The sequence below is a fragment of the Phoca vitulina genome, unplaced genomic scaffold (genome assembly GCF_004348235.1).
Source record: "Phoca vitulina isolate PV1807 unplaced genomic scaffold, GSC_HSeal_1.0 scaffold32, whole genome shotgun sequence".
NCBI classification, from domain to species: Eukaryota; Metazoa; Chordata; class Mammalia; order Carnivora; family Phocidae; genus Phoca; species Phoca vitulina.
In genome coordinates this window covers 24,113,124-24,134,939 of record NW_022589735.1, presented here as the reverse complement: position 1 = coordinate 24,134,939, position 21,816 = coordinate 24,113,124, and the positions used below count along the sequence as shown (strand labels likewise).

At 52.6% G+C, this 21,816-nt stretch overlaps 2 protein-coding genes across 6 annotated transcripts; one reads left to right on the top strand and one right to left on the bottom strand.

The window, feature by feature from the left end:
• Positions 1 to 237: 237 nt before the first annotated feature.
• Positions 238 to 3,609, top strand: NHP2 (NHP2 ribonucleoprotein). Its single transcript, XM_032425327.1, has 4 exons — positions 238 to 528; positions 609 to 678; positions 2,581 to 2,686; positions 3,253 to 3,609. Exons 1-4 carry the CDS (start codon positions 369 to 371, stop codon positions 3,376 to 3,378), a joined length of 462 nt encoding a protein of 153 aa, XP_032281218.1. The 5' UTR covers positions 238 to 368; the 3' UTR covers positions 3,379 to 3,609.
• Positions 3,610 to 3,646: 37 nt separating this feature from the next.
• Positions 3,647 to 21,774, bottom strand: RMND5B (required for meiotic nuclear division 5 homolog B). Of its 5 annotated transcripts, none has more exons than XM_032425323.1 (10): positions 21,725 to 21,774; positions 15,473 to 15,623; positions 9,272 to 9,417; positions 9,010 to 9,150; positions 8,399 to 8,499; positions 8,047 to 8,213; positions 7,007 to 7,172; positions 5,291 to 5,393; positions 5,027 to 5,181; positions 3,647 to 4,941 (listed from the first exon to the last, which is right to left on the bottom strand). In XM_032425323.1, the coding sequence occupies exons 2-10, from the start codon at positions 15,609 to 15,611 to the stop codon at positions 4,878 to 4,880; spliced, it is 1,182 nt and encodes a 393-aa protein (XP_032281214.1). In that variant the 5' UTR covers positions 15,612 to 15,623; positions 21,725 to 21,774; the 3' UTR covers positions 3,647 to 4,877. The 5 variants fall into 5 exon arrangements, with proteins under 5 accessions (XP_032281214.1, XP_032281213.1, XP_032281215.1 ...); XM_032425322.1 differs by lacking the exon at positions 21,725 to 21,774 and adding an exon at positions 21,428 to 21,516; XM_032425324.1 differs by lacking the exon at positions 21,725 to 21,774 and adding an exon at positions 17,562 to 17,644.
• Between the last annotated feature and the right edge of the window lie 42 nt (positions 21,775 to 21,816).

The window sequence follows — 21,816 nt, the reverse complement described above, 5'->3', positions numbered from 1 at the left end:
GTCTACGCCCCCACAGCCACGGCCTCCTCCTCCGCTCCCAGTACGCGCGAGGCGGGGCTCTCAGACCAGCCCAAGCCTGCGTCCTCGTCCCTTCCCGCCCTCGCCGGGCCCCGCCTCCCGCCGGGCCCCGCCCCTCGCCTCCGAGTCCCCTGGGCGAGTCCCGCCCCTTCAGCCGAGACTCCGCCCCTCCCGGTCTGTATTTAAAGAGCTGAGCGTCAGCGATTGGTTTGAGTCAGAGACTTCGTCCCCTAATTGGCTGTGCTGTACTGCCGGCTTCCCGCAGTACGGGATAACCCGGAAGTGATTCCTGAGGCCCGGGCCGCGTGGATTCGCCTGGCGCGGGGTATCCGTTTGCCGCGGCCGCTGCGATGACCAAAATAAAGACAGATCCGGACGGGCCGGAGGCCCAGGCGGAGGCGTGCCTCGGGGAGCGCACTTACCACGAGCTGCTGGTGAATCTGAACCCCATCGCGCAGCCCCTGGCTTCTCGCCGTCTCACGCGGAAGCTCTACAAGTGCATCAAGAAAGGTGCTTGCGGCTACCGCGGTGGCCGGTGGTGGCGCGGGGGGCGGGCCGACGCCCCCCGACTGACTCTTCTGTCGTTGCAGCCGTGAAGCAGAAGCAGATTCGGCGCGGGGTGAAGGAGGTTCAGAAGTTTATCAACAAAGGCGAGAAAGGGTAAGGCCCCCCTCCCGCCGGGTGTTGCGTTTCTGGACGGTAGCACGGGTATCCCCACTGCTTGGGAGGTGCTTGGCGAAAAGTCGGTAAATGTGATCCGCCCCCTATACACGAGGTAATGGAGCCGCCGGTGAGTTCCCTCCGGTACACGTCACTCACAAGAGCTCAGAGGAACACCACCGGGAAAGTGAGTTCCGGGGCTCACGCAGGGTCGAGCCCAGCTTCATTCACTCATAGAAAGTCCTGAGATACCTGCGAAGGAATGTACAGGGTGCAGTGAGAATGCCTTCATGACATCTTTCTCCCCGTCAGGCCAGACCCTAAAGCCTCTCAGTGCTCGGTCTCTGAAGTATCCCGGTACCTTGTTGGTGCTCAAGAGATAAATCCTGCTGGGGGGATGTGATGCTTAGTGGGAAGTCTGACCTAGGGCGCAGGGGTTCTGCCAGAAGATACTGGGTCCCAGGCAGGAGAGAGGATAGTGGTCCACAGAAGCATTGCCTTCTCCTTGGGCTTCCTAAGCCATGGTGAATTGAGTTTTTGTACTCAGAGCTTTGCAGGCCACCGAGGGTTAAAGCCAGGGAGTGACATGATTGTGTTTACCCTTGCGAAGATTTTTCTGGCAACTCTGCAAAGAATCAGGGGCACAAGAGTAGACGAAATTGAGCTAGGAGGCTGCCCCAGTGTAGGAGAGGTGAGGGCGATGTTGATTAGGTTATTGGTGGCTGAAACAGAATTAAAGTGGGTGAATCTGAGAGGACTTTGGGATGCGGAGTGAGGAGGTCTTGATTCCAGCTGAGTAGAGGGCCCACTCACTGATACAGTGAACAGTGGAGGGGCCCAGGTTTGTGTGGGAAGATCACGAGTTTGGTGCCTTTTAGACATGTGACACCCCCCTCCCCCCAGCAGAACTGTCAAATAGGCAGATGGCCACACAGACTGGGGGCTTGGAAGGGAGAGGCCAGGCAGGAGAGAACAGATTTGGGAGTTGTCAGCACATACATGGCACCTAATGCCGTGGCCGTGGCCCAGGTCAGCCAGGGAGAAGGTACTGAGAGGGCAACCAAGGATTAGGCTGTGAGGAACCAGCACTGAAAGGCCACTCGAAGGAAGGGGTGCCAACAGAGGAGCCTGGAAGACAAAAGGAAAACTAGGAGAGTGGGCCCAGTACGTGGAACCAAGAGCTCTTTCCTTGTGTTTGCCTCTCACCCCCCCGGACAACACTCTTCCTTGGTGTCTTCAGGACTCCCAAGGCCCTTGCCCCAGAGCCCTGACACCTTGCCAGCCAGGAGTCCTACCTGAGGGCTCTCGGGCAAGCCTTCATTAGTTCCCTGTGACTCTGGGGACTGAGCTCAGGCTTCCCAGCCTGGCACTCAAGGTCCCGGGGTGTGGCTGCTGCCCATCTCTCTAGCCTCCTTGTCTGCCCCCATCCCTACCCTGGATTTCAAAGCCATCCCAGGCCCCCATCCGCCAGCTCCTGGGTTATGTGCAGCCATTTGGATTCTCTCAGCCTCAAATGCTTTCCTCTCCTCCAGCCCCTCCAAGGGCTGCCTGACACCTTCATTCAGGTTTCTGATCTAGTGTCACCTCCTGATTCCTTTTTTGACTCTCCAAGGAGAGCTGAGCTCTCCTCACTCCTTGGTGTCACTTCCATAGCTCACCTGTCCCAGTGGAATCCCACTTGTCGCCCTGCGTGGCATTTACTTATTTGCCAAGAACTAGGGCTCACCTCCCCAGAGGAAGTGATCACCAAACACAAATTTGCATGCACTTTCAGAAGGTGGGAGATTCACATCTGGGGTCCTTGAGGGCTGAGGCCATTTTCTCTGTCCAGAGGTAGGGTAGCACTATTGACTGAAAGAAGGAATGGGCAAGTTAGAAATGACGGTGTTTCTCTCACCACAGGATCATGGTTTTGGCAGGAGACACGTTGCCCATTGAGGTCTACTGCCATCTCCCAGTTATGTGTGAGGACCGGAACTTGCCCTACGTCTATATCCCCTCTAAGACGGTAAGGCACACACGATCCCCCCCGGATCTTGGTCAGCATTGGAGGAGGGGGTTCTGGTAGCGGGTCTGTGGGAGCAGGCCATAGTGGGGGAAAATGCAGGCTTTGGAGTTGAGACTGATGTGGATGGATCCTTGGCTCTGCTGGTCCCTGGCTCAGTCTCCTTCTCGGAAACTGGGAATTCCTGCCCTTGTGGACTGCAGGAATGACAAAGGAGGTGTGCTTGGACATGCTCCGTCAGTGCAGATGCCAAGCCCGTGTTAGTCCTGATGGGTGGTTGCGGTGCTCGGGGAAGAGGGGGGTGTTCAAGGGACCGTTAGCTGGCCTGGTCCTCACGTAAGGACCAGGAGAACACAGGCCCTGCCTCAGGCGGCAGCCTCTGGGACCAGAAGCCCAGTGTAGGCCCAGCGTGGTGGGCCTGAGGCTTGAAAGTTGGCAGAGTTGAAATGCCAGTGTGACGTGTCTGAGGGCTGGATGGGGCCAGTGGGTCAGGGGTCCATGACTCCCCGGCATACAGGCGGTGCAGCCTTCCCCCCCCCCCGCATAGGCCTTCCTTCCCTTGTCCGCAGGACCTGGGTGCAGCCGCGGGCTCCAAGCGCCCCACCTGCGTGATCATGGTCAAGCCACACGAGGAGTACCAGGAGGCTTATGACGAGTGCCTGGAGGAGGTGCAGGCCCTGCCCCCCCCCATGTGAAAGACTCGGGCACCTGCTCTGGAAGCTGCGGGGCTGGCGGTGGGCCAGCTGGCTGGCCTCCTGCCGCCCATGCTCACACATCTCCCGGGGCCCCGCGGCCTGCCTTCTTCCCAGGCTGCTCCATCAGCTCTTTCCGGAAGGCGGGAGCCAGCATCCAGCATCTTCTGTTGCGCGCATGTGCAGACGGTCCGAGAATGGAGCGTGGGGGAAGTAAATGCTAAGACTAAAGTGTGCTGAGCCTGTGGGTGTGTTTTTCGGCAGCAGCTGCTGGTGGGGCCAAGGAGGTGGTGGGCAGGGGAGAGTGGATACAGCCTTTCTCACCAGAGAACCCGACGGACTCAGGGTGTTGCTTCTGCTGGGCAGCCGGGGCTGGTGCCAGACCCCAGCTAAGAGCACTCTTTGCTGCCCACCCCCGGCTTCCGCCTCCCACTGGTGGGAGCCACACCATAAGGCTGCCGCAGCAGATGCCATACACAAAAGCCTGCGGCCCCTGTGTTGGGGACACCCCCGTTCCTCTTTCTTCCTTCCCCTGCCCCTACAAGCCCGAAATGCCACTGGGAAACCTCTGGAAGCCATTTAGCCACGCATACAGCACATCTGAAGTAGGCATATGAAGCTAGAGACGAACCCCAGGCCAGCTCTCCTGCTTGGTGTAATGACCCCGGTGACCCAGTCCCTTCAGACGTCTCAGACTTCGGGTGTCTTCCTGCTCCCTGAGGCCCAGCACGGGGCTTAGTGGGGACACAAAGCGACCAAGCTCTAGGCACCCTGGAGTCAACCGCAAAGAGCTTGGGATGGAGGGTCGGATCCAGTTTCGATTCCGAACTGTCTCCTTTACAAGCTGTGAGCCCTGTAGGGCAAGTCCGTTCATCTTCCTAAATCCCCTCGCTCCGCTTCCTATTCCTAGTAAGGAGGGCATCAGATTTGACACGTTTGTATAACAGCCTCAGGCCCGTGGTCTGGGGTGACATCCCCGGGCCTTTTCACCCAGGCAGAGATGCACGCTGGGTTCTCTCTGGGCACGGTGAGCCTGCAGTAATTCCTTGTCTGTGAAGCTAAAGGCAGGTGAGGTAAGGAGAAGGCCTGTGAATATATTTGCTCAGTTATAAAACCAGGGCATTCGGTTCGAACCGGACTATTTACAGTGGGGACTGGATACATACAATGGGAGGAGCGGGCGCGGTGCTGGGGGCAGGGCTGAAAAGGTCTGCGTTGCTGGCCAAGTGCTTTGCTTCTCTGTGGGCTGCTACGAAGTCACTGGCTGAGAGAAACAGGGCAACCGCGGGAATGCCGAGGCCAGTGTCTTCCTGTCCTTCTGGCCAAGGAGCTGGCTGCCCGGCACAGACGGGTTCATCTCCCTTCTTGGCCTCTGCCCACGGTGGCACTCAGCCAGTCGTTCGGAAATGAACCACAGTCCACTGAAGCCAGCCACCCCCACCAGGACAGAGCAAGGCTCATGGCTGGAAAGCCCTTCTGACAAAGTTCCTTCGAGGCAGGTATCAGAATATGATGCGTTTCCCATCGGCTGGGTTCTGCTCCATGGGGCAGTAGGGACACTTCAGCCTGCACAGGGAGAACAGACAATGTCTCGGGGGCTGGCCGGTGGGGGGGAACTGAGCCAAGATGGAGCAGAGCCCGGGGCACTTACTTTCCTCCATTGATGAGCTTGTTGAGGGCGTCTCGGGAGATCACGTGGCCACAGATGAGCTTGATGGGAGGGTTGGAATCTGACGTCTGCTGCCGGAGGATGGGGCAGGCGAACACCGAGTGGTACCAGCACTTCATGCCCAGTTCAATCTCAATCTGGGGAAGCCAGCAGAGGGCTGAGTCCCACTTCCAGCTGCAGCCGCCCTTTCCAGGGCCTTCTGCCCACACACACCCCCATGCCCCACCCCGCCCTGCCAGGCCTCACCGGTAGCTCGTCCTTGTGACTCCAGACCCCCGTGCACTGCCTCTGCTCAATCACAGCCTTAATGTTCATCAGCACAGGCAGCGCCACACAGCCAGAAGCAAAGCTGCGGAACAAAGAGCAGGGGCTGCAGCGGCCCACACCGAGAGCCCGGCGGACAGACAGAGGCACCAGCACACTGGTCGTCGGCCTGTGTCTTGGGGCGGGGTGCTCAAGTGGCACATGGTCAGACTGATCCTTGAAAATCTCCCCGGTCGCTCATAAAGCGCCACACAGGTAGCTATGTGTGTCCGACCCTAGCGTCATTCTAATGCACCCCAGAGTTTGGGGGCCTATGGGAAAAACAAAAGGAAGATCTAGGGGGCAGATACCTGCTCACCCAAACCACTGGAATGCCACTGGTGTGATGGAGCCAGCGATCAGTTTCAAAGGGCCCCAGCCTGCCTGTCTCCCCCACTCTGCTGTCGTAATGCCCATCTGCAACCGGTTACCGTCAACGCGGACACTCAGACACGGGGGCAGATCCGAATCTCGCAGTGACTCAGGCAGGGGCGGGGAGTCAACTGGCTGGCGCCTCGAGGGCTAAGTACCTATGATGCTCAGGAAAATTGTGCACCCGAGAACCATCGTGAGGTGTCCCTGGCGTTCCTGCTGGGAAACACTGTCCTTTAACTGGAAACCTTCCCCCTGGGGTGGGGCGGGAGATGCACTGTGGTGCAGCGTGGGATTCTGGGACCGGGTCCATGTGCCCTTTATGCCCTGCGAGGCCCTGGGCAAGTCCGCGTGTGCCTTGGGCCTGTGTGTTTTGTCATCTGTAAAATGAGGAAAACTACCTGTAATTCCTAGGGCCTCGTGGAGTCATGAGAACGTTACTGTGCAGGAGCCTTCCAGGGGAAAAGTCTACATATGTGTTACTCAGGCACTTTCAAATCTCCCCAAAGGAAAGTGGTCTGAGGGAAAGCCAGGCTGCAGAGGGTCTTGTGATAACTGAGGGGGGAGGTGCAGGCAAGACAGAGACCTCATTCAAAAGACCTTACAGAAGGGGAACCTTGGGCGCCTGGGTGGCTCAGTCGTTAAGCATCTGCCTTGGGCTCAGGGATGGAGCCCTGCATCGGGCTCTCTGCTCAGCGGCAAGTCTACTTCTCCCTCTCCCACTCCCCCTGCTTGTGTTCCTGCTCTCGCTATCTCTCTCTGTCAAATAAATAAAATCTTAAAAAAAAAAAAAAAAAAAAGAAGGAACCCTGACCCTGCCACCGACCTTGCAGGCGAGACAGAGACCTCATTCAAGACCTTACAGAAGGGGAACCTTGGGCGCCTGGGTGGCTCAGTCGTTAAGCATCTGCCTTGGGCTCAGGGATGGAGCCCTGCATCGGGCTCTCTGCTCAGCGGCAAGTCTGCTTCTCCCTCTCCCACTCCCCCTGCTTGTGTTCCTGCTCTCGCTATCTCTCTCTGTCAAATAAATAAATAAAATCTTTTTTAAAAAAAAAAAAGGGGAACCTTGACCTGCTACTGACCTTGCAGTGACGGCAGGCCACAACTCTTCCTAACCTCAGTTTCTCCAACCGTAAAATCAGATAATTCCTCCCCGGAAGCATGACTAAGAGAGCCAGTTTAGGTCTGAAAGAACCAAGGACCACCCCTGGCACATGGAATGGCCTCCACCAATTGTTTCCCCTGAGACCCTCCCACTTGTGCTGCCCCCACAGGGCTGCCCCGTACCTGACGCTGAGGGGCGACTCCACCGAGAGCCCCAGCAGGGAACAAGCATCGCGGGTAAAGGTCTCGCAGATCTCCGCCCAGTGGCTGTTGTCCAGGAGGTGGCAGTAGGGGGACTTCTCCAATCCCAGCCGCAGGTACACCAGGCTGCCCATCATCACCTGGATCTCTGCAAGGCAGGCACAGGTCAGGGCGAGCAGGGGATCAGAGGGCGCAGGCTGGGCCTCGCAGATCCCAGGCCCCTGACCAGGAGGAATGGGCCCTGAGATGCCCTCAGGCAAAACTGATTTTCACTAAAATCCAGTGTGGAGGCGGAGTCTCAGGGCTGCTTCTGCGGGACAAGGACAAGCATCAGGCACAAGGCAATCCAGTAGGGAGCTGAGTTTGAGTTCTCTTCCCATCCTTCCAAGTGCACCAAGGAGCGAGTCTCAGGTTAGCGCTCACGTTTTTCTTCTCCAACACTAGCTACTCTCCCTTTTAAAAACTTTCAGGTGGTATCTAGATTTACTGACAGTGCTTGGTCTTTATGATTTCACAAAATGTGAGGTAACAAATGGGTAGGAGTGGAGCTAGAGAACCAGTTACTACCAGTAGGAGTGGTTACTAATGGTGAGCATCTGGAAGGGGAGACTCCACGGACTGAGGTCTGGAAATCCTGGTGTGACGGAAGGAAGCCGTGGAGAGGCGCCAAGTGAGTTTTAAGGAAACGAGTGGGCTGCTTCTAGGTGGGCGAGGCCCGGGCTAAGGCTCAGGGGTGCACACGGCCCTGTGTGCTGAGTGTGGGTGTGCCCCACAGCAGGTGTGCAGAGCGGCCTGAGAAGAAGCTGGAAGAATATGGCAGAGGCGGATGCAGGGGAAGAGCGTGGGGTTTGGACTTCACCTGGGAGACGGTGAGGGAGGGGTCAGAGTTCTCAGGCTGGGGAAAGGCATCCTGGTTACACACAGCCCCTCAGGTGGGGCAGGGACTCGGAGCCCAACCCCCTGAGCCCTGCTGACACCTGCCGGAGCCCGGCAGCCCCCACCCCAGCACCCTGAGCACTTACCTCGCTGGTGCAGCCGTGCAAACGGCTGAAAGTGCCGGGCATAGCTGAGGGCCTCCAGCTGCTTCTCAGGGCCGCCTGCCAGGAGGCGGATGAAGTGTAGGCGGTGCAGCTTGAACTCCAGGGAGCTGTTGAGCTCGAGCAGGCGCTGCCTGTGGGAGACGGCCCATCTGGGGAGAAAGGGAGCTGGTGGGGCAGGAGAAGGGGCCCCGGTGGAGCCGGGACTGAGAGGTGGGCTCCCAAAGCCAAAGTGAGGCCCATGAGACAAGGCTGGAGGCGTGTCGAGTACACCAGGTGACAGGAAGACCACAGACAGGCCCCGTCCCCTCACTGGCCCATCCGAGGGCCAACTTACTCCAATGCCGGCCCTAGGTCTTGTTCGTGCAGAGCTTCCAGGATTCGATTCAACTCGAGGAAAGGCTGCTTAAAGTCCAAGTCCACGTTCAGTGTTGACTCCTGTGGGGAGAGCACAATCCCACCGCTGAAGGAGTGTGTTTCCAGAACATTCCAGTTCTGTAAGGCTGAGTGTTGCGGGCTGGCCTCCCGGAGTGCAGACTACAAAACCCAACCCAGCCCCAGGGTCTTAGAGACCTGTGTTGAGTAGCATGGTGAGAAAATGATTCCTCTTCAGTCCTCTTAATCACATTGAGAAAGTACCCTTACTTTTACTGCTAGTGTGTTTTTAACACCTAACAAGTGCTACTTTGTCATGTTACTAATCTCCCTTTTTAAGAAAACGATATCAGGCATCAGCTCAGAACCTTGGCCGGCAACCAACTCTAGCTAGAGATTCATGGCTTCACTTGCCATCGTATGTATTTTTAGAGCTATCTTCTATTTATGGCAGGGGCAATGATTTCCCTTCTAAAATAAGTTTATATAAAGAATAGGAAACCAAATATAAAGACAGCCATCGAATAGAAGCAGAAGAGACAGGTTCCAGTGCGTTCCCGGCGAGGCCATTACCTGGCACAGCTCCTCGGCAACGCTAAGCATGCCCTGCTGGTACAGGTGCTCCACAATGGCCATCTGCAGGACCTGCTGCTGCTTCTCCCGCGAGTCCCACACCGCATCGGAGACGACGCCGCAAATCTCAGAGTCAAAGTTCTGACGAGGACAAGAGACAGGGCCCTGTGACTCAGCATTCGCCTTTCCTGCTGAGCCCCGCCCCCCAGGCACTAGCTCCGGGGTATCCCCACCCCCAGCCCGAGACTGCCTGCACGCTCACCCTGTCGATGGCTTTGCCCACTCGGGAGACACTGCTGTGAATGTCCTTGTGGTCCGAAGCCAGTTTCTGCACGGTGTCTTTGATCTTCCGGCAGCACTGGGACATCACCAGGGAGAGGGTGGCTGACAGAGGGGTCCCCTGGAGGGCTGCAGGGAAACACTGGCAGTGAATCAGGACACAGAGGAGCACATCTGGCCCCTGCTACCTCTCTTCTCCACACCAGCCCGGAGGCCCAGGAGGGAGCCCTGAACTCCAGGGTGAAAGACCCCGGCTTCTGTTCCAGGTCCTGCCACTTTTTAACTGCATGCCTTGGAACTGGTCAAGTGGGGCGAGTGGCTTCATCTCTCGGTTCATTTCCTCACCTGTAAAATGGGGTGATAGTACCGGCCCTGTCCTTTGCTGTGAATTGTAGCTGATTCGGCACTTCCTACGGGAAAGTACTATATTTCAGCTCATTTAATCCTCCCCACTGTGCCCTGCAGTGGACACTGTTAGTATCCTGTCCTGTAGCTGGGGGAGCTGAGGCGGTAGCTTGCTGAGTGACAGCAATGACAGAGCTAAAGCACATGCTCCTCACCACCACACCGGATGGCTCTTTACTATCTTGAGTGAGACACCACGTGTGAGAAGGCTTTGGGCCATAAGCGCTGTCCCCAGGTTAATGCCTCTTACCAACCCAGAGGATACTGCCAGGGAAGTTCAGGGATGTTTCTGGCTCAGGACTCCAAGCCTGTGCGGTTCCCACCCCCATGGCTGGGCCAGAACCAGACGCACCGCCAAGAGCACATGGGACTTGGAAGAGAGGAGGACAGACAGAACATCCGCCCAGGGACTGTACAGAGTGTGGTCCTCTGTGACCTGGATGGAGCAGAATGTGAGAGATGAGTGGCAAGCCCAGCATCTAGGTGCCTTCTTTAGATGGCAACGCCTTGGTTCAGGGAAAGAAACATGACCCAGGAGAGCCAGGGAGCGTCTCGGCTCCAAGACCAGAAGCCCTGGAAGAGAGATGCATTCTACCAAGTCACTGAACACAGAATGGGAACTGGAGCTGCTGGAGCACCGTGACCTCCTGGGGGGGGGGGGCGGGGGGGCACTGCTCTGAGAATGAAGACAGTGTAGACTGAGGGGATCCCATGAGCACCTGGATCCAGCCGGGCCTGGACATTTCAGTTACCTGAGTCCATGAATCCAGTGTTCCCCACCCCCGCCTGTTCATTTAACCTGGTCTGAGCTGGGTTGCTGGCACCTGTAACTGAATGCCTCTGACAAATAACGACTGGAGGCCCCCCACCTACACAGGGAGACGGGGCAGGACCACATTCCACTCTGACACTGCCACCCACCCAAACCCCAGCTTGCCACTCATCTCTCACATTCTGCTCCATCCAGGTCACAGAGGACCACACTCTGTACAGTCCCTGGCCACATTCCCTTTAGGACAAAGCAACAGCTCTCAGGAAACCAAAGCTCCCCATCCTTTCTTTAAAGTAAGCTCCAGGCCCAACATGGGGCTTGAACTCACAACCCCAAGATCGAACGTCACATGCTCCACTGGCTGAGCCAGCCAGGCACCCCGAAACCAAAGCCTTTTAACCTGAAACCCCCAAATCTTCTCTGCCCAAGGACGCCCCTGAAACCATTAGCGCTGACAAACCCCCATCTGAGAAAACGTGGTCTCCCTGTAAACACCCTGCAGCAGGCCACCACCACCTGTTAACCAATGGCACAGCATAAGAGCATTTCAGACCCATTCTACCACACGGTTAACCTGCCATCGGAAGCAAGGACCCAGGCCTGGGCATTTACTACAGCATGGCACAACCACACGATGCAATGGTAAGCAACCAGGTGCAAGAATGAGGCAGAATTCTACGTAGTGAGACAGAACACTCTCGGAGACAAACTGGAGGGGGGAAAAGGTGCAGGAAAGCACACGCTTGAGGCTACCCTTTGTGTTTAAAAAAAGGGAGGGGATAGACACACATGCCACCTGTGTGTGCACACAGACGCTGTCTGGGAGGCGTGCCTGGGAAGTTGGGGGCAGGGGTGACTCGGGGGGTGGGGTGGGCTGAAGGGGAGACTCACTTTCCCTGTAAGCTCTTCTGACTTTGAAGTCTTTCCTATGTGCATGCTTTCTTTAAAAAAAAAAAACATTAAAAGGAAACAAACTCTACTCTGCAGATTTGTTTTTCACGGAGGTACGAAGTGTAGCAATTCCGAAAATACTCTCTATGTACCGTAGAAATCAAGCAGATGGGAGATGTATTGCCGGTGTTTGGAGTCACCATACGCACTGTTGCAGAAAAGAGATATAGCTATGGATTGGGGAGGTCTAGGAAGAACCCTGTGATACAGGATTGAAACTGGGTATCTGTAAACTCATGGCCTGCAACATGCAGAGACAGATCTGTCTGCTAAAAAAACAGAAACGACACCTCAGTAACAACCCAGACCTTGGTTTCCAAATACCATTTTTCACCCAAAGAACATCTCCTTGCAGAAATTACTTACTCCAGGAATTATCTTAATGTGCCAGAAAGCTAGGAAGTGCTAAATAATAATAGTAATAAATAAAAAGGCTGGGCTATGGTGCCTGGGTGGCTCAGTTGGTTAAGCGACTGCCTTCGGCTCAGGTCATGATCCTGGAGTCCCAGGATCGAGTCCCACATCGGGCTCCCTGCTCAGTGGGGAGTCTGCTTCTCCCTCTGACCCGACCCCCTCTTGTGTTCTCTCTCACTCTCTCTCTCAAATAAAATAACATCTTTAAAAAAAAAAAAAAAGGATGGGCCATGTGAAAAGGACACAGGAGGAGAAAGAACAGAAAGAAGAGTGCAACACTGAATATCCACATGTAAAAGAACGAAGTTGGATCTTACACCGTATCTAAAAATTAACTCAAAACGGATCAAAGACCCAAGTGTAAGAGCCAAAACTATAAACTCTTAGAAAACGCAGAGGTATAATCTTTGTGGCCTTGGGCTAGGCAATGGTTTCTTAGATAAGACAACAAAGGCATAAGCAGCCCAAGAAAAAATAAATTGGACTTAATCAATATTAAAAACTTTTATGCTTCAAAGGATACTATCAAAAAAGTGAAAAGATTGGGTGCCTGGGTGGCTCAGTCGGTTAAGCGACTGCCTTCGGCTCAGGTCATGATCCTGGAGTCCCGGGATCGAGTCCCACATCGGGCTCCCTGCTCAGCGGGGAGCCTGCTTCTCCCTCTCCCTCTGTCTGCCACTCCCCCTGCTTGTGCTCTCTCTCTGACAAATAAATAAATAAAATATAAAAAAAAAAAAGTGAAAAGACAACCCATATGATAGAATATCCAGTGTGGGTCTAGTATTAAAGAGTACATAAAGAACTCGTACAACTCAACAATAAAAAGAGAAACAACCCAATTAAAAAATGGGAAGCAATTTAAGTAGACAGTTCTTCAATGAAGATAAACAAATGGTCAACAAGCTCACTCATGAAAAGATGCTCAGCATCATTAGTCACTAGGGAAATGCAGAGCAAAACCACAGTAAGATAGCCCTTCATACCCACTAGGATGGCCATAATCAAAAAGACAGATAAAAACAAGCCTTGGTGAGGATACAGAGAAATTGGAACCCTCATGCATTGCTGGTGGGAACGAGTAAATTATTGCAACTACATTTGGAAAACAGTTTGCCTGTTCCTCAAAAAGTTAACAGAGTTACCATATGACCCAGGACAGAAAAGAATCAAATACTGATTCATGCTACAACAGGTATGAACCTTGAAAACATGCTCAGTGAAAGAAGCCAGACACAAAAGGCTGCACATCGTAAGACTGCATTTATATGAAGTATCCAGAACAGGTAATCCACAGAGAAAGTAGGTAAGTGGTTGCAGGGTCTGAAAGAGGGGGAGAAACGGTGTGACTGTTAGTGGGTAGCATTTGTTTTTGGGGTGATGAAAATGTTCTGAAATTATACAGTAGTAATAATGGTACAACTCTGTAAATATACTAAAAATAAACTCAAAAATTGTACACTTTAAGAAGGTGAATTTTAATGTGAATTATAGCTCAATTAAAAAAAAAGGACATAGGAATCAGGGGTGACCTCTGGTCAAATCTAAGACAATTTAAGCATCAAAATAAATAATAACAGTAACGGATTTTAACCCAACGAATAAAATAAGAATCTATGAGGCATGAGCTGGTAATAAATAAGGGAAAAAGGAAAGCTGAATGCCAACAACTACAGTTGACCCTTGAGCAACATGGGGGTTAAGGGCACCACCCCGTGCACAGTCGAAAATCTGTGTATAATTTTTGACTCCCCCAAAACACAACTACTAATAGCCTATTGGTGACAGGAAGCCTTACCAATAACACAGTCAAATGACACATATTTGGTATGTCACCTGTGTTATATACTGTATTCTTACAATAAAGCTAAAAAAAAAGAGAAAATGTCATTGAGAAAGTCATAAAAAAAGAAAATGCATTTACATTACTGTATTTACTGAAAAACAAATCTGCATGTAAGTGGACCCGCACAGTTCAAACCTGTGTTGTTCAAGGGCCAACTGTATGTAAGGAATGAAAGAGCAGGAAAAGTCACCCGTGTTGCTTTATAATAACTGAATCAGGCAAGAATCACCCCTGGGCCAGTGGGCTCAAATACAATAAAGTGCAGGCCATTTGTAGAGGCTCAAAGCATCTCCCCTAAAATTTCTTACTAATTAACTGTAAAGAAATATTAACTTTACACGGGGGGAACCTGGCCGACACCGTCTTAACCAAGTGATCACAGTTCACACTGCCAATCAGGGAACGAGCTGACACCCTGTACCTCCTGATGTGACTGACGCCCTGAGAACCAGATCACTTCCAAAGTACTGTGCTGCCCAAGATGCAACATCTGGGCGAGGAGGAGGAAACAGCAGGCAAGCCTAAACCAAGAGATATTCTGCAAAATCATTAGCCTTACTGCTTCAAAATCGTGAATGTCATGAAAGACAAGCAAGTGGGAGAAATGTCCCCGGTTAAAAAAACCAAAGATGAGGGGCGCCTGGGTGGCTCAGTCGTTAAGCGTCTGCCTTCTGCTCAGGTCATGATCCTGGGGTCCTGGGATCGAGCCCCGCATCGGGCTCCCTACTGGGCGGGAAGCCTGCTTCTCCCACTCCCCCTGCTTGTGTTCCTTCTCTCGCTGTCTCTCTCTGTCAAATAAATAAAATCTTAAAAAAAAAAAAAACCCAAAGATGAGACATGAGAAACCACACGCAGTGCCTGATCTTGGATTGGATCCTAGAATGGAGACTAAAATTAAAATGTTTTCTGAAAATTATTGGACAGTGACAAAACTGAAGTATGAGCTATATTCATTAGGTCATAATACTGTATTAATGTTTAACTTCTTGATTTAATAATTACGCTGTATTTACATAAAAGAATGCCCTTGACCTTAGGAAATACACACTGAAAGTTTAGGGGCAAAGTGGTACGATAGCTGCAACTGACTTTCAAATGGTTAAAAAGTAAGAGTAGGCAAAAGAAGCGATAAAGCCAGCATGGCACCGTATCAGCAGTTGGTGTTTTCTGTAAATTTGAAACGATCTCAAAATGTCTTAAAAATTCAAAGTAGAGGGGCGCCTGGGTGGCTCAGATGGTTAAGCGTCTGCCTTCGGCTCAGGTCATGATCCCAGGGTCCTGGGATCGAGTCCCACATCAGGCTCCTGACTCAGCGGGGAGTCTGCTTCTTCCTCTCCCTCTGCCTCTCCCACTGCTCATGCTCTCTCTCTCTCTCTCTGTATCTCTGTGTCTCAAATGAATAAATAAAATCTTTAAAAAAAATAAATTAAAAAAAAAAATTCAAAGTAGAAAAGCAAATGGAAAACAGAATATAAAATGAAAATCTAGGAACACTACATCAAAAACTAATGATGTAATGTATGGCGATTAACATAACAATAAAATTTTACATAAATAAATAAATAAATAAAATGAAAATCTAAGTGAAAATAATCTCAGGTAAACTAATAATTTCTGTTGGGCTTTCTGAAATAGCTTGGAATGACTTCCATGACCCCACCCGAAGGAGGCCTAGGCATCCACGGACTGATGTCCAAACCATCATCCTTCTAGAAGCCTGTCACCAAGCGGCCTTGGGGAGCTCCCAGGCCCCCGGGGAGGCAGAGTTGGGGCTCTGGGGGTGGGGGGGACACACGCACCTGCGCTGGCCAGCTCAGCCCTCAGCTGGCCCACGTAGTGCAGCAGCTCCTCCAGGCTCTGCTCGCAGTGCTGCCCGTAGGTCAGGAACTTCTGCAGGACCCTGTCCACCTCCCTCTCCACACTCGCACACTGCTCCATGGTGGCCTCTGCCTGCGGGCGGGAGGGGTCGGCTGCGGCAGGCCCCACCTGGGCTGGGGGGCTCGCCGCGGAGGGTCCCCAGGCCCCCCTCACCACACCCACATCATTTATCCTCGCGCAGAAATTCCCGGCTTAACATACGTGTCCACAGCGCCTGTCACCCCGAGCCAGGGTGCCCCAGAGGGACCAGGCGGGCGTGAGGACAGGTGTTTTGAGTCATGGTGACCAAATTACCATTTCCAACTCTTTTCATTCTTTTGAATCAGGGGAGAGAGCAGGCCTCACAGAGTCCTCAGCAGGCAATGCTATCTACTAGAAATACATACAAATACCACCTACTTTCATATTGCATGTATATTTATATACTCATCATAAGCACCTTCTCTTCAATTAGTGGACTTGGTTTTCCACAGACTACAGTGATAGAAGCCATGAAGGCAGCCCTTGAATGGCTGATAACTGAAAACCCAGCCTAAGGAACAAATGCCAAGCACGTGGGCCTGATGGGCTTTGCCCACCACTCCAGCCTCAGTCTCCCCTGCTGCTCACCCTGTGTCCAGCCAGCCAGAACCGCTGCTCCCTCCCAGCTCCGGGCCCGGGTTCATGCTGCTTCCTCTCCCTGATAGGTTGTTAGCCCTCCCCTCATCAACTGCTTGAGAAGCCGGCTCATCCTTTCCAGGTCGGCTCAGAGACCACCTCCTCCAGCAGCCATCCCCTCCTCCCTGCTGCCACCTGGCTCCCTCAGCTCCCGCGTGGCACCCTTCTGTTTCAGTTTTGATCACCAGGTAAGGACCTATTTCAGGGCCCACTTCCCCCCCATCAGACTAGAACATCTCCTGTCGATGTAACACACCCCTCCCTCCTCATTATACCACTAAAAGAAAGCTGACTTTTCTGGTCCCACCAGCGAGGTGCCCTTCCTAAGTCCCTTCCACTCTGGGCCACTGCCCCCCTCTATTCCAGAGCAGCCTTTGATGCTGACCATGTGAACAGCCCTCAAAATGCTGGCGACAGACTTTCCTCCCTATCCTTCTGTCTAAAGGATTTGAAATGAAGGGCTCTCTCAAATGTTCAAATCTGGCCAGCTGTCCATTCTCTCAAAGAAGGGTACAGAGTAACATCACAAGAATCCTACGGCCAAGGTGACCACTGGGATGCTCCCGGTTTCACCAGACTCCCCGTTCCCCCTGGCACTGCCAGTCCTGGCCTCATCCTCCTGGCCCAGCCCGTAGCTACTGTCTCCTTATAGTGGATGAGCGGTGGGGAAATGGCAACCAGGGCCTGAGATGTGTTTTTGCCCTCTCTCCTTATGGTTGATGCCTTCACACTAGAATTTGTAATCATAATCATGATGTCCGGAAGACATGCCTTCCTCTTTGTGCCCCCTAAGCAAACACCCTACAACTGAATATGATCCATTATGAGCAAAATATACCAGGGACTCCTGTCTGAAACAATATCATAATCATAATTATTACTGCTATTATTTGTTATCATTTCATTGGGGCTTATTATGTGTCAAGCACCATTCTAACAACGTTGCATGCATCAACTAATTTATTTAATTCTTACCAAAACACTATAAGGTAGGTACAGTTATTAGACCCACTTTACAGATAAGAGAATGAGACACAGGAAGATTAAATAAGTTGCCCAAGGTCACGCGGCTGAGAAAGGGAGGACCTGGGAAGTGAAGCCAGGGTTTCTGGCTCCAGAGCCCTTCTCAGAAGCACTTCGCATCACATTACTCTCTGGACCAGCTTAACAGCCCACTATCTTACCAGGAAGGGAAAGTGGCCAAGATGTGTGGTTGGAATAAGTGTATAGCAATGATTAATGATGACAAGAAACGGGAAATTAACCACAGAGGCTGTGAGACGGTCACCTAGGAAAGATGGCAGCACAAGAGAAATGTTTGCCAAGAGTCTGGGAACCAGAATCACAATTTACCAAATATAAATACAGCTCAAGAAAGGTCAGGACCGGGGCGCCTGGGTGGCTCAGTCGGTTAAGCGTCTGCCTTCGGCTCAGGTCATGGTCCCAGGTTCCTGGGATCAAGTCCCGCATCGGGCTCAGTAGGGAGCCTGCTTCTCCCTCTGCCTGCCGCTCCCCCTGCTTGTGCTCTCTGCCTCTGTCAAATAAATAAATAAAATTTAAAAGGTCAGAACCTCACCAAGGTCAAACAGACTAGCCCTGCGGACACCAACTGATGAAAGGATTATCTCAGGGAAGCCCAAGTCAGCATCTTGAAATTGTATTAAAGAGCTGAGGAAGGGGGCGCCTGGGTGGCTCAGTGGGTTAAGCATCTGCCTTCGGCTCAGGGCATGATCTCAGGGTCCTGGGATCCAGCCACGTTGGGTTCCCTGCTCAGCGGGGAATCTGCTTGTCCCTCTCCCTCCGCTCCTCCCCCACTCATGCTTGCTTGCTTGCTCTCTCTCAAATAAATACAATCTTTAAAAAAAAAAAAGCTGAGGAAGGAGATGCATAAGGATTTTCATCCCAGCACTCTGTATTGTGGCAGGAAGGGGCAGACGATCTAGGAGCCTCAGCACTGGGGGAACTGATAAGTAAGTAAAACGTGGGAGAGGCATCTATGGAAACCTGCATAGCACTTAGAAACCATGTTCTAGATATACTCACAGGAGCATCGATAACATCCCCAAACATGGTACTGAGGGGGAAATAAAGAAGCAAAATGAACTCTAGGCAGAATACCATTTATGTAAATTAAAAATGTATACATGCAGGGGCACCTGCCTGGCTCAGTCAGTACAGCGTGCGACTCTTGTTCTCAGGATTGTGAGTTCAAGCCCCATGTTGGGCATGGAGCCTACTTAAAAAAGAAAGAAAAAAAGAAAATAGGGGTGTCTGGGGGGCTCAGTTGGTTGAGCGTCGGATTCTTGATTTTGGCTCAAATCATGTGTTCAGGGTCACTCTCAGAGCGGAGTCTGCTTGAGATTCTCTCTCCCTCTCCCGCTCCCCACCTCGTGCATGTGCACATAGGAGGTCTCTCTCTCAATAAAAATTAAATTTAAAAAATCTTAATAAGGGGTGCCTGGGTGGCTCAGTCATTAGGCGTCTGCCTTCGGCTCAGGTCATGATCTCAGGATCCTGGGATCGAGCCCCGCATCGGGCTCCCTGCTCAGCAGGAAGCCTGCTTCTCCCTCTCCTTCTCCCCCTGCTTGTGTTCCCTCTCTCGTTGTGTCTCTCTCTGTCAAATAAATAAATAAAATCTTAAAAAAAAAAAAAATCTTAAGAATAAATAAAGTGTGTCTTTTAAAAAATTTTTTAAAAGATTTTATTTATTTGTGAGACTGAGCACGAGACAGAGAGAGAGCAAGCAAGCAAGCACAGGACGGGGGTGGGGTGTCAGAGGGAGAGGGAGAAGCAGGCTCTCCACTGAGGAGGGAGCCTGATATGGGGGCTCGATCCCAGGACCCTGTGATCATGACCTGAGTTGAAGGCAGATGCTTTTTTTTTTTTAAAGATTTTATTTATTTATTTATTTGACAGAGAGAGAGATAGTGAGAGCAGGAACACAAGCAGGGGGAGTGGGAGAGGGAGACGCAGGCTTCCCGCCGAGCAGGGAGCCCGATGCGGGGCTCGATCCCACGACCCTGGGATCATGACCTGAGCTGAAGGCAGTCGCTTAACCAACTGAGCCACCCAGGCGCCCCTGAAGGCAGATGCTTAACCAACTGAGCCACCCAGGTGCCTCTAGAGTGTGTCTTTTTTTTTCTTTTAAGATTTTATCTATTCATTTGAGAGAGAGCATGAGGGGAGGATCAGAGGGAGAAGGAGACTCCCTGCTGAGCAGAGATCCTGCCGCGGGACTTGATCCCAGGACCCCAGGACCACGACCCAAGCGGAAGGCAGCCGCCTAACCAACGGAGCCACCCAGGTGCCCTAGAGTGTGTCCTTAAAGAAAAAAATCTATGCATACAACCAAAGACACATGCAAACACATCAGAATGGTTTCCTACGGTGGGTGGGGGAGGAGGAATGGGGATAAAAGGGAATACATCAATAAATACAAAAGAGATGAAGGCCCTGCCTGAACCAATTAAATGTATAATGAACTGAGAAGTCTGATTAACTCAATAAAAAAATCTAAAATAAAATAAAGAAGCTGGGGAAAGTAAGAAAAAGAAGCTGGGGAAACAGAATGGCTTGCCTGTATCCCACCCAGAAAGCCCAGGAGGCTAACTCAGTCTGTCCCTGGTGAGCCACTCTGCCTGAACCCCACTCGGTCATCTGGCACTGGGGCGGATGAGTATGTGCATTTGTCTTTCACAACTTCATAATGAATCCAGTGGAATTTCATGTCCATTTCAAGCCCTCCTCCCCAAGGTCTCACCTGTACAGAAATGATCCACCAGGTGATCTCTCCAAAACAACACATCAAATCCTGTCACCCCTTGACTCAACACTGCATGGTCTGACACACAAGCCCTGTGTAATTACACATTCACTTCCTTTGCACAAGCTGTTCCTGTGTCCAGAATGCCCTCTGCACTTCTCTGCACAGAGACCCCAAGATGCAGTTTAATCACCAGCTCCCCAAAAAGCCCTCAGTGAAATCCCCCAGTCTCCTCTGCTTCATACACCTCTGTGGAGGACACCCATACCGCACACCTCTGAGTCCTCAGCTCTGTGGCACAGTAACTGCCTGTCTACAGGTCTCCCCCCACCAGACAGTGAGCTGCTCAGGCCTGGAGGCCAGTCTTGTCCTCTTTCTCCCCGCAGTGCCCAGCCCAGGGCCTGGTCCACAGTGACTGTTCAGTGAATGGTTGCTGATTAAATGGTGCATCCACATCCTAACTCTTGGGCTAGGGGGCCTGGGCTCAAACCTGCAGGGGGGTTGACAGGAAGAGTTACGACTGAAGTATTAAAATCCCCACTAAGGCATGCATGGGTTTTGTCCCCAGACTTCAGCATCGTGAAACAGAAGGGACCCTTCTGGGGCGAAAGGAAAGAAGTTTGTGCAAATCATAGAAAGGTCCTCTTTGCCTGACACAGAATTGGGCAGCCTCCATTGACCCAACTCTTACACTTCTGCACCCCTCAACTCTATCCATTCTCCACCCTACCCACCACTCCTCTGCTTAAAACCCAATAGATTCCTACTGTATTCAGAATACCCCCCCTTCCTTTATTTATTTATTTTTAGTAATCTCCACACCCAATGTGGGGCTGGAATTCACCACCCAGAGATCAAGAGTCGCATGCTCCTCTGACTGAGCCCGCCTGCCGCCCCCCCACCCTCCCTTTTATGGCCTAGGAATCTCTATATGAGTTGACTCCCAACCACCCCTCCAGCCTCATCTACCACTCTCCCCCTCACTGGCTATACTCCAACCACACTAGCCTCCTTCCTGTCCTTGACAAGTTTATTTCTGTCTCAGGGCCTTTGCACTAGCTGTTCCCTCTGCCTGATACAACTCTTCCCCAAAATGTTCCCATGACTTGCTCCTTATCAGGGTCCTGTGTCCACGTCACCTCTTCAGAGATGTTCTCCTACCCATATCTAATGCTGACCCCTCTGCTCCACACCCACGCCAGACACTCCATCTTATCACTCTGTTCCTTTTCTTCACTGCACATCTCTATTTAAAGTTTCAAATCTTTTTTTTTTTTTTTTGGTTATTAACGGAAACTGGAGGGAGGGCAAAGCTCACCATCTCCCCTAGGCTGCAGCTCCTACTAGAATTTCACCTGTATTAACGTGCAAAATGACTGGCAAACTCCCACTCATCCTTCCAAAGACCCTCCCTGCTCGAATGCCCCGTCTGGCTCCCTCGTCCACACCGGGTTACCTCCGACCCGACCGGGTCGCACCGGGACCGGACGTCTCAGTTCGCGCGACTCCCCTGGCAGAGGCGGCTCCTCGAGGGTCCTACGAGTCCGTGGGACTCCAGCTCCCGGCCCCGGCCCGACGACTGAGGGGAAAGCCAGCGCAGGGGCAGGCTGGGGCCGCGGTTTGTCGGGGCTCCGGAGAAGGCCTGGGGCCTGGGAGCCCGGCCGAGCTGCCGTCTCCCTCGCCCCCGTCGGCCCGCCCGGCGTACCTCGCCCTCCGCCCGCACCTCCCGGCCCGGAAGCCAGCCGGCTCTCACCTTATCCCCGCAGCCGGGGCCCTGGCTTCCGGCGCCTCTGTCATCGGAACCGGAAGCCGCAGCGGTTGCGCGGCGGATCTGGACCCGCCCAC